The sequence below is a fragment of the Liolophura sinensis genome, chromosome 1, assembly GCF_032854445.1.
Source record: "Liolophura sinensis isolate JHLJ2023 chromosome 1, CUHK_Ljap_v2, whole genome shotgun sequence".
Classification (NCBI taxonomy): domain Eukaryota; kingdom Metazoa; phylum Mollusca; class Polyplacophora; order Chitonida; family Chitonidae; genus Liolophura; species Liolophura sinensis.
Genome location: NC_088295.1, coordinates 1,182,946 through 1,195,209, shown reverse-complemented (window position 1 = coordinate 1,195,209; position 12,264 = coordinate 1,182,946). Strand labels below are relative to the sequence as shown.

The 12,264-nt window shown below is 40.1% G+C and overlaps 2 protein-coding genes across 2 annotated transcripts in view; one reads left to right on the top strand and one right to left on the bottom strand.

Moving 5' to 3' along the window:
• LOC135461452 (uncharacterized) overlaps window positions 1-12,264 on the top strand; it is a 276,606-nt gene that overhangs the window by 36,163 nt on the left and 228,179 nt on the right. Inside the window, exons 3-4 of the mRNA XM_064738560.1 lie at window positions 11,311-11,404; window positions 11,714-11,840. Coding sequence (XP_064594630.1) covers window positions 11,311-11,404; window positions 11,714-11,840 — 221 coding nt within the window. The remainder of the gene's footprint in view (window positions 1-11,310; window positions 11,405-11,713; window positions 11,841-12,264) is intronic.
• Window positions 328-7,356, bottom strand: LOC135482139 (uncharacterized). Its single transcript, XM_064761989.1, is given in 4 exon segments — window positions 328-2,888; window positions 3,074-3,249; window positions 3,641-4,072; window positions 4,074-7,356. Coding segments are annotated over 4 exon segments (1,836 nt in total). The 5' UTR covers window positions 5,088-7,356; the 3' UTR covers window positions 328-2,674.

The window sequence follows — 12,264 nt, the reverse complement described above, 5'->3', positions numbered from 1 at the left end:
AATATGGAGACTCGACAAAAACTCAAGGCTAATGACTGGTGAAAATGAAAATATCATCATCTAGGAAACTTCATTTTGAAATCTGCAAAGAGTGAATACCTGTAATCATATATACAAATGAGTTCTTTCATTCTTCATACTAAAGTTTATCAGATCAGTTCTTTGGTGCATTGCCCCAAATACTAACACAAACTTCGCTGATTAAATTTAAAGTTCATTGAATACTTTAAGGAAACAACTACACTATAGCAGTAATACTAGCTTGTTGTAACGCAACATTTGTCTCCCTGCTCGTGGGTTTCTCTGCCCGGTCCCTCACCCCCCCCCCCCCCCCCCCCCCACTATCATGGGCCACTGTCGTATAAGTGAAATGTTCCTGAGAACGGCGTAAAACACCAATCAAATACATTGATACTTATTTCTCTCCTGTCGTATACGCAGGAGGAAGGGCTGCAGTATCTCGCGGATGGTCACCGGTTTCCCACGGCTCCATTTGGCTTTGCCCACCATAACGTATAATACCACCAAAACTCCACCGTCGTATAAGTGAAATATCCTTAAGTACGGCGCCAAACGCCAATCAAACAAATAAATAAATATCTTTAATAAACCAAAACGTCCGAGTTACACTATTATGCAAGCGCATGCACAGGCGGTCTAGTGTTCATGCACATATATAGATATATATTTGTAGGCCAAGTTGTTTTGGTCTGTTTTCAAGGCTTTTCAGATTGTACTCCACAATACCTACCTGAGCACCGGTATGGAAAGTCGAGACACACATTTTAATGCATGCCGACTTCTGACTGATGTTTTTATTTGTGACCTACTTCAAAAGAATAGGCACCTCTTTCCTTTCAATTGAATAAGCTATCACGTGCTGTGCATAAACAGTTTTACAGGTCGCATCTATACATTCATTTTTGAATGAAAATAGATCTCCCTGGAAGTAAGATCTTTTGAGTAGAATTAACCGAGCCCTATACCGAACTTCTCACCTTATATGACGGCCCGGACAGCACAGGTGGTAGAGCGTCCGCTTCGAGAGCGGTAGATCCAGGATCAATCCTAGGTCGAGTCACACTTAAGACTTTAAAAAAGGAAGTGGTAACAGGAAGTTGTAACTAACTTCGTTCAGCATGAAGAGGATGGTGCAATGACTGGTTGATCCGTATCAGTATAATGGCTCGGGCGGGGCGTCGTACTTGCCTTGGGTAAGTCGTCTCAGTGAAGCAGCTTTAGCGAAAACAGCGATGGAAATCCGTCTTGCAACAAGGAGGCACATTACAAACACCCTAAGGATTCCTTCGTCGTCATATGAGTGAAAAATTGTTGAATACGACGTTACACCCAATCACTCAGTCACTCACTCACTCACCTCATGTCCCGAACTCCTCGCCTCATGTACCGAACTCCTCGCCCTATGTCCCGAACTCCTCGCCCTATGTCCCGAACTCCTCGCCTTGGTCCCGAACTCTTCGCCTTATGTCCCGAACTCTTCGCCTTATGTCCCGAACTCCTCGCCCTTTGTATCGAACTCCTCGCCCTTTGTATCGAACTCCTCGCCCTTTGTACCAGACTCCTCGCCCTATGTACCAGACTCCTCGCCCTAAAAACCGAACTCCTCAACTTATAGGGCTATACCAAACATCTTCCCCTATAATACCAAAGGGGGACCTCCTTTGCTCAGTCGGTTAGCGCGCTAGCGCAGCGTAGTGACCTAGAAGCCTCTCACCAATGCGGTCGATGCGAGTTCAGTTCATGCTGGCTTCCTCTCCGGCCGTTCGTGGGAAGGTCTGCAAATCTATCCTTTTTCTATTTTAGGGCCTTTTTCAGATTCCTTATCGTTATATGTGAAAAGTTAGGCACAAGAGGGTTTAACGCCTTAGACCTGGGCTCATAGATTTTCCCTGGATGTGCGGTTCATTTTTGGGTTATTCCAAAAAATAGCGGAAATCTCACCATTATTGTTAATTCACGACCAAAGTGCCAAGAGAGCTATTCAGTTATGTTAAATTGTTGCTGATATGACGTGTAACAAGTCTAAACGACCTGCAGCGAGTCAACAATGTTATAATTAAATAATTTTGCATTATTGTCTGGCCATCTTTTTGGTTTTGTCATTTCCGTAACATTGATTGAATAAGATCAAAACTTCATATAACATTATCCACATTGTTTATTTCTCTTCTTAACACAAGGTACTGGTTTGCCAACTAGAAAGGCACAGCTCGATAAGCATAAATCACTCCAATACAGTCACCATTGTGCAAAAAACTGCGCATGCTTCATGAGATCCGATTGTATAATGGAATTACGCTACAATATTCGATCTTGGAAACCACGATTCACGGCAAACCTCAGATTTCAACAATGGGTTATTTTATATAACGCAAATGAACGAACACCCAGGCCTTGTCTTTGGTCTTTTGTTGTTTCGTGCGATTTTAGAGATATAATAAACACACATTACGGTAATGACAATCAGTTACGGTAATGACAAGTAATTACGGAAATGACATCAATCCGTTAGATCTGAAGAAACAATAGGTCTACGTAGACCCTCGAACTGGATACAATGATTTTGAATGAAGAAAAAAGCAAAACTCGATGAAACGATATCGAGTAGAACAAATCGTCAGCGGTAATCTCAGTGAATTCGCACTGCCAGAAATCAGTCCAGGTCCATTTCTGATTCTATGAGACGCCAAACACGTTTGTCAATTTCACAGTGGCGCTTGGTGACCGGTCTTGGGGGATCCCGAAGCAATGTAACGACATCTCCTTCCCTGTACCATACTGCGTCGTCAATCATTGGCCAAAAGTACCTATTTTTGCCAACACAGTGCATAACCTGGACCTCCATCTCCTCATCATCGTCCACATATATATATAATATATATTATATATATAATAATATATATATTAAACCAGATATGGATGGAGAATTTTCATCCACAAGAGGGAAAAATTATATTGATTATTTTTTTTCACTCTTGTATTCGGTTGAGGTCAGTGGTAGTATGTATTACGCGCAGATTCAAACTGACACCAAATCAGAACTTAACGTAACCTTTTAGACCATTTCTGACAGCAAACAACTTCTACAGAAAACTGGATAAGTCTATAAATACATACCTCAACTGGGAAGGTGGCAGTAGTTAGTCCAAAGCAGTCACATACAGCAGGTTTTTTGCAGAAACAGGAAAGAACTCTGTGTCGCACTTCTCCAGGATGGACTGTTACAACCTGAAAAAAAGAACTTTTAAATAGTCCAGTTTGCATTGTTTCATACAACTTGGTTTCTACCATATATGGACTGCCATCAACAATGAAAGATCTTCATGAAAAACTAATAATTTAATCTACGTATTACTACAAAATTATATCGTAACAGCTGATTTTATTTCACGCTTTAACAATTAAGGGAGTTCCTCACTGGGCGAGAGAGTTTACGCCCTTGATGGCTGCAACTCTCATGCCAATATTAGGTCCCTCTTACGAAGGGCGGTGGTTTACTTCGGCCTCTCCCGGTTTCTCCCGCACATAAACAGTGTCGAACCGTGATACGAGTTAGACATTCTTGTTACGACTGTAAGCAACTATCGATCCATTATAAAACGAGCTTTGTTATATATACCTGGTGAATCTGCATTGTCTTCGAAAGAGGCCGTAAGTCAGATGGAAGCTCAGATTCCAATGAATCGACGATTTCTTCTGAAATCAGGAACAGCTTCACACTCGTGTTCACTTTGACCAGTTCTGCCATGAGTCCCTCAGCATTCACGATGTCTTTGCCTTGAACACTGACCAGCTTGTCTGCGGTACGCTTGATGACAGCGCCGATACTGTCTGCCGCACCTTTGCCATGGCCTGCTTCTAAGAAGTTCCAGGTTCCTTCTCTAAACCCATGTTGAAAAATCCTATTTGAAAACAGGTAAAAGTTTTGTTTGTTCCTGTACTGCGTAGCTGGGCAGTCGCTGATAAAGTGGATGACATTGACATTAGGCTCTAACTCTTTAAGGTGAAGAATGACCGGCTGGAGATGAGCCCATATTGCCGCCGGAGCATGTATTTAAGCTGTCCGACATGGTGCAAAAAGAGTAAGTCTTTGACCTGGTATAGGCGACCCCAGTATGCAGGGTTATTTGCCTTTGCGACGCCCCAAAATGCATACTCTGAATTTCTTCAGAATATTTGCAGTTATAGTTCTCGGAGAAGTCAATATGTACCATAACTTCTTCGTCTGTAAGCTGATTCTTTAAAAGCCTTAGTGCTTTGTATTGATGGGTTATGTTGAAGATGTGACGACTCCCCCTTTGGATGTCGTTATTCAGTTCAGTTGCCAAGGTTTCCAGTGTTCCATATTCACGTTCCTTAACGGTGATGTTTGTCACAGACACCTTAGTCTCACCATTCACTTTCTTTTCCCACTCCTGCCTCTTTGTTTTCCATGCTGTCCACGACACTTGTTTACCTCTATCAGTGAGATCAAAATCCAGTTCTTTGCTTTCACAGTTGGGACATTCCCTGTACATACACGCTTTCTTTTGCATGTCGCAAGTAATGTTACACAAGGCAACGTCAATACATGATGAAGAGATGACTTTTAGTTGATGACAGGCTTCCATCTTAAACTTAAAATTTTCATGAATTCTGCACTGGCAAGTTTCTCTGTCTTTTGCCGTTGGTTTCATGACATGAAATGGTCGTAGGGAGCAAAAGAGACTGTAAGATATTTTGCAACTTTCCTCCATCAGAAATTTTGAATGCAAAGCTAGAGGATCATCTGACAATAGGCGGATTTGTCTTTTTACGCCCAGCCTTGTTATTGTTGACTTCTTTCCCGCCTTCATCCGGCTGTTATCATCGCGACTCAGAAAGGTAACAACCTTTCCCTTCAGTCTGCACGGTCCATTTGGTTTCCGTCTCTCTCTTACCTGCCCATCCCGCTTTGCATTGAAAGAGTGTGTTGAAAAGCCCAGTTTCTTCCTGGCAAACTCGGCCAGTTTAAGCTTCTTCAGTATTTTATATGTACAGACTATACTTGATACCATCTTTTTCTCTGCTTGACTTTTCGATAGCATGTACCTTGACCTAATCCGTTGAATAATAGCTTGATTTACCAACAAGGCCTTCTTGTGTTCATGTCGTTTGATAGTTTCGTCTACCTCTTTCTCTAATCGATGTTTCTTCCCCTTGTTTTGAAGCGGTAACGTTTCTTGTATCTTTCTTTCACTCTTCTTTCTTCTTGTAGTTTTACTCTCAGTTTAAACAATTCTCTGTATGATTTTGCCCTGTCCCTTCTTACTTTCTGTCTTCCAAAGCGTCTCATTGTTTCCACCCTTCCTGCTTGATTCCCCTGCTCCGGCGTTGTAGGTGACAGTGGAGGTGTCATGATTGCATTGACGGTCCTTCTAATTTCAAAATCCCGACATCGTTTGGTTTGTTGGTTTATTCGCCATGCCCTCTTTTGTTTTCTCTGCGCCCTCGCCCCAAGGTCTGCTATGGGCTTAACGACACCTCTTTCTTTTTTCTTTTGGTACCTTTCCCTTTCTTTTCTCTTATATTCGTTGTGCTTCTCTGGATTTTCCCGCTGTCGTTTCCTCCAAGCAGCCACTCGCTCTGCATTTGACAACGGCATATTCTAACGAAGAGAGAAACCGGCGTAAGTATTTTCAAATCTAAAACAGAAGTGAAAAAAAGTTGTGAATGCACAGACTTATTATTTTTGCTAGTCTAAAATACTAGCCGCTACTGTCAAATGCCTATATACACCTGCAATGTCGAAACAAACTACTCTAACACGAGCCAGACTTGAACATATAATCTTAAATGTGTGGGGATTGTTATACAATGGGCCAGTGAAGCAATTAACTGGTCGAGAAAATACAAATAAAAAGACAAGATACTAGTACTTTATTTTCCAGTTATTATGTTGTATTAAGGTATGTATGTCATTTCTGTAACGGCTATGTCATTGCCGTAACAAAGTAAAGCATTACGGGAATGACCGTTACGTTAGTGACATTTTGGGTTACTTTGCGGCCTGGGGCAAAATCAGACAACACGAGGTGAGCACATGCCCTTCGTATTTGAAGAAGAACCCATGAGTAACAGGTTGATTATGATATTTATCATATGTTTTGTATCACACCAAGCCTAATACTTGTACGGTAATGACATCTAGAAAGCATACGCTCGCAAACTTAGTACTTACCGATGAAAACTGTGTCCTTTAAAACGTAGCTGGTCAGTCATTAGACATTTTTCTGAATCTGCGCGGGCTCAATAGTTATAATGACGTTGAAGACCTGTTCAGGAAGGGATGCAACTCTGTGTGTTACTACGTTTGTTTGACGTTACGGAAATGACGGTATTTTAAGGGACATTCGTAACCATGTAAAAATTATACATTTAGTTAACCGTCATCTATCTTTTAACTGGTAATTCATTAACTACACATACTAATGCCTAAATAAGGATTTATTTTTGGTTCTTGGGGCATATATAATTACTTTAAAACGATGTAGTTCTGCAGGAAGATTGTTTAGGGACATATAAATTCCACTGTGTTGGGGTAGAACTGGTGGTAATTATAATTGTGCTGCTTTCTTGATTGAACTTTAATTGATTACATACATTCATCAAAGTGGCCTATCTATCTAAAAAGACATCTCTTAGTTAAGAATTATCGAAATAAATTAATTTTATGGAGCTCTTGATGATGGGGACATGAAGTTTTGAAAAAAAAATGGAATGACCCTTTTATCACCCCGCCCCCTAAACTTCAAGGAAGTTAGAGGGACGAGGGTACACTGGAAATTATCTGGAATCACCTTGTCTGTCTGTCTGTCTGTAGACACGATTTTGTTCATACATCTCCTCCCAAACTGGCTTCCATGAAACTATACATGTACATCTTGCCTATCATCTGAGCTCGTGCTTAAGTGTAATGGTAGTCAAATAATTATTTTCATAATTACCCCCACTTAGGACTTTGTGTAATGGTGCTCTCCATGTGTTCAGATTTTAACCAAACTAAATCTAACTAATAAGCCATACATGTAGTCACGTGGTCAATGGACTGTAACATGAAAATCTCTGACTTCCATTTGCTGTAAAATCCCCTTTCTTTTCCCACAGACATTCCTTGCTGCGTTATGCTACAAGTATTCTAGTATTTTGCACAGCAAACGAAGACTTTTTCTTTTACAAATTATGACACGCGTGACGGATTTACATTTTCACTCTGCGAAGGAAATTCTGCTAAAAGTAATTTTGTCATGGTAAGAAAAGCATGTGTGGTTTGAGATTAAAATTTAAAAAATCGCTCATTTTATTTCAGCAGCATCACCATACACCTAAATCAATATACCATTCAGTATTCTCCTTACTTTGTATGGTACCCAGTGTACATTTGAAAATGCATGCATTTGCAAATACACTAAATCTTATACACCTTAATCAACTGCCGACCAATTAATAAATGAAAAAATCAGTGAGAATAGATAGATACGAGGTCATTTAGAACATTTATTTATTTATTTATTTGATTGGTGTTTTACGCCGTACTCAGGAATATTTTACTTATATGACAGCAGCCAGCATTATGGTGGGAGGAAACCAGCGAGAATAAGCCAAGGTATAGATAAGACATCCGTGAGAATAAGCCATGCTATAGATAAGACATCCGTGAGAATAAGCCATGCTATAGATAAGACATCCGTGAGAATAAGCCAAGGTATAGATAAGACATCCGTGAGAATAAGCCAAGCTATAGATAAGACATCCGTGAGAATAAGCCATGCTATAGATAAGACATCCGTGAGAATAAGCCATGCTATAGATAAGACATCCGTGAGAATAAGCCAAGGTATAGATAAGACATCCGTGAGAATAAGCCATGCTATAGATAAGACATCCGTGAGAATAAGCCATGCTATAGATAAGACATCCGTGAGAATAAGCCAAGCTATAGATAAGACATCCGTGAGAATAAGCCATGCTATAGATAAGACATCCGTGAGAATAAGCCATGCTATAGATAAGACATCCGTGAGAATAAGCCATGCTATAGATAAGACATCCGTGAGAATAAGCCAAGGTATAGATAAGACATCCGTGAGAATAAGCCATGCTATAGATAAGACATCCGTGAGAATAAGCCAAGCTATAGATAAGACATCCGTGAGAATAAGCCAAGATATAGATAAGATATGTAGATTCCATAAAGGGTTTTGAATTTGGTGTCGCTTTACATGCATTATTACTGTAATGTCTGACGAAGCCAAACTATAACTTCTACTAACTAACACTTCTATTCAAGAATCGCCAAAGCGCGTCCTCACAACTGTTTCTCGAAACTGGACAACACGCGAAATATAGCACTCGCGGGCGAGTATTAGCGATCCATATATATGGGGAACTATATGGCGAACTGGGGCTACATGGCGAACTGGGGATAGGGGCCTACATGGCAAACTGGGGCTATATGAAATATAGTAAATTATAACGGAAGTCTATTAACCATGTGGTTAATACACTTCTGGTTATAACTATTTAACGTATTGGCAATCCGTAAAAGCGATTACGTAATTCGTTAAAATGGATTAGCAGTTTTAATTCGTTAAAGAGAGATAAACCCTGATTATCCGTTAAAAACAACACAGTATATATACAGTAGGCCTATTTTGCCGATTAAAGCCTGGATGACGCCTATAGGCCTCTTCTTAGTTACGCGGTAGGCTACAAGGTATAGGGCCTACGCCCTATCACGGACAAAGGCTTTGTGCTTGTCAACGTGACTGCTACTGTGTGGGTCTATATGTTTGGACATCATCTTTGTCATAGCCTATAGGCCTATATGTGAGAGTAAGTACTGCACTGGGTGACTATAGTCCTATGTTCGCTTTCTTATATTTGAACTGGTGCGAACGCCAATACGAACAAGGGCGCTTCTCGTAATACAGGACTGTAGGACAGGTAGAACAGGACTAAAGCTATGGATTCAATAACTGGAGTCCTTATTAAAGTACACTTATTAAAGTACACGCGTACACCTGCCGGTACCGATATAGGCCTAGGCCTATAGGCCCTTGACTTTATATAATTGAAATCCTTGATATACATGAATGTAGTAAAGCGAGGAGCTGTAGAAACTAGGCCTATGAGATTTGCGAATAGCATAGTCCAAGATGGAAGTACCAGTTGGTAAATGAAAGGTTCACTCACACTAGGTGGCTATCGACGAGTGTCTACTCTCAAAGGCAGAAGCTTAAAATACCGGTATACATTCTGTTAGACAGACATTTGAATTTTTAATGATGTTTGTAGAAGTATATTAACTTTATGTTAATTGATAAATCATTACAAATTATTGATTACTGGAGCCCTGTAGGTTCCCAGATTTATAGCGCATCTCTTGGAATTCCCGTTTTATTTGAAGTCCTCATCCGTTTAGTTCTGGGTTCGTCGTGCTAAGATTTTTTGCAAAACCCCAGCCGCCAAATAGAAAGTGAGATGGTCCATGTTCCAACTTTCTGTTGTCAGAATTGACAAATGGCGATGCGAAGTAAGCCGACAAACCTGCATACCTGGTATATTAGAGACATAGCTCTGTTGGAAATGATTGACTGTGCGTGGTTTGGTGAGCTTTGTCCAGTCATCGAATTCTTGTAGGGGGAGCAACTACATCATCTGTACGAGTTATATAACATCAACAACAACAACAACAAAAAGATGACATCCAGTGGATGTTCCAGTAATCTACATTTACCTTAGCTATTTGTAGACATTTTTGTGTGTTTTGTTTGTAATTATGATTGGAAGTCAATATTATAAAAAAATCTTTAAAAAAAAATGATTCTCGTAAAAGCATAATACTGGTAGGGGTCTCTATGTAATTAATACTTCGCCTACTTCATTACCGTACCAGTGATGAGGCACTAAGTATATCATGAGCTACCGTACACATTAAGCAGAGTGTGGTATTCAGGAAGTGGGCTGGCCCATGTAAATTAAGTGTTTACGTGTATCTTTTAAATACGGAAGAGCACTCAGAACAGAACATTTTTCTTTTACCGTTTGTTTTTTTTTTAATTTTATTTTTTTGGTGAAAATCACTTCTAAATGTGCAGTTTACTTGAAATGCCTATTGTAAAGTAATTATGCATAGAACACTATCATAAACAGTTCATAATTATAGGATGTTGAAAAGAACCAGTTAATTCTTTGAAAAGTTTTTATCAAAGTTCTAATGTTTACCCCCTTTTGTTCTTTATCATTCCAAGTTGCAGACTTCTCTACTTCTTCTGTAAGTTATTTGTAAAAGGGGTTAGAGCTCAATATGTTTGCACCATTTCACCCAAATTATTGAGGATAATGTTTGTATGGATCGCTCCATCATTTCACTAACAAGCCTTAAATTCTAAATCATAGTTGTTATCGGTAATGTTAAGTTTTACGAGTTGGTGTTGTACATGTACCAGTAGGTAGTAATTTTTAAAGAGTTTCTGTTTGTGAAATGATAATGCATACATGTCATATTGATAAGTTTTAACTAAGAACCTGAGTACTCGGTTAGTGTGCTAGCGCAGCGTAATGACACAGGAGTCCTCTCACCAATGCGGTCGCTGTGAGTTCAAGTCCAGCTCATGCTGGCTTCCTCTCAGGCCGTACGTGGGAAGGTCTGCCAGCAACCTGCGGATGGTTGTGGGATTTCCCTGGGCTCTGCCTGGTTTCCTCCCACCATAATGTTGGTTGCCGTCGTATGAGTGAAATATTCTTGAGTACGGCGTAAAACACTAATCAAATAAATAAAAAAATCAAATTGTGATTTTGAAAACTGGGAACTGTTATCTAGCCTTCACATCCTTATTTAACTGAGTAAACCAATATCTTCTTTCCATTTTATGCCATCATTTTTGTATTTCTGTAGTTGCATAATGTTTTCAAATGTGATGACACCACCGTTTTGTTTTGAAATACTCATAGAATTTGTTTCCAGAGGTTGAATTTTAAGGTAAAATTTTCAGCTGAAGCCTGTGGTGTTACAAGTTTGTGTAGAAGTAGTTGCTCTCTGACTAGTGAATTAAGAGGAGAGAACCTACAAATGGAAAGAGTAACTTGTTGATACAATGTATGAGTTATGCCCAGTATAAAATTCACAGCATCAACATTTAACTAAATGAAGTATACTGGTACTAGCTTTGGGAGTTGTGGTGATGTTTGTGAAGAGCAATATATATACAATATATGAGTGATACATTGTTGACTTGCAGTAATTTGAATATGTATTATGTGTTTCAGGTGATATTGGTGTTAGAGGTATTATGGCCCCTGCTAACGTTTCTGGTGGTGGCCGTTGTGAGACAAGGCGCGTTACCAGTGAGCAAGCCAAACTGTAAGTTACAGGCTACATTTCTATCATTGTATGCGCACCTGTCTGACCTGTGACACAGCATTTGACCTTGTATATGTGTGTACTATAGACCCTTGGTAATGTGAAGTCAAGTTACCATTGCAAAACAAACAGGAATTGAATGAAGAAGGAAATTTTGCTGTCATTTTTCAGAATTGTTTTTTTAAATGTCTAATTTTCTGGAAATGGAGACCTAAAGTATGGGAAATGTGTTTTAGTATTACCTTTTGTGGATGGGTATCTTTTCCCCATATGAACAGAACGGTTTTTGATTTTGTTTGATTGTCATAGGCCATTATGCAGAGCGTGCCTTGCCCAATGCTGGCATGTTGCCTTTTGTACAAACATATGTGTGTAACATGAACAACGAGTGTCAGACGGAAGCAGGACAGGAAGCAGCACGACAAAGGAGAGAGAAGTGAGTGATGTACTGTAGTCCATATACATGTAAACTGTTCACTGACTGCAGTTAGACCAAGGATCTGTACCGCATGGGAACATCATTGAATAATGACTACTGCATTAATTAGATGGATGTCTCATGTGCGTGTGTTACAGGCCTTTCACATGGACATCTCACGTGTGTGAGGTACAGGCCTTTCACATGGACATTTCACGTGTGTGCGGTACAGGCCGTTCACATGGACATTTCACGTGTGTGAGGTACAGGCCGTTCACATGGACGTCTCACGTGTGTGCGGTACAGGCCGTTCACATGGACGTCTCACGTGTGTGCGGTACAGGCCGTTCACATGGACATTTCACATGTGTGTGTTACAGGCCTTTCACATGGACATTTCACGTGTGTGAGGTACAGGCTGTTCACATGGACATTTCACGTG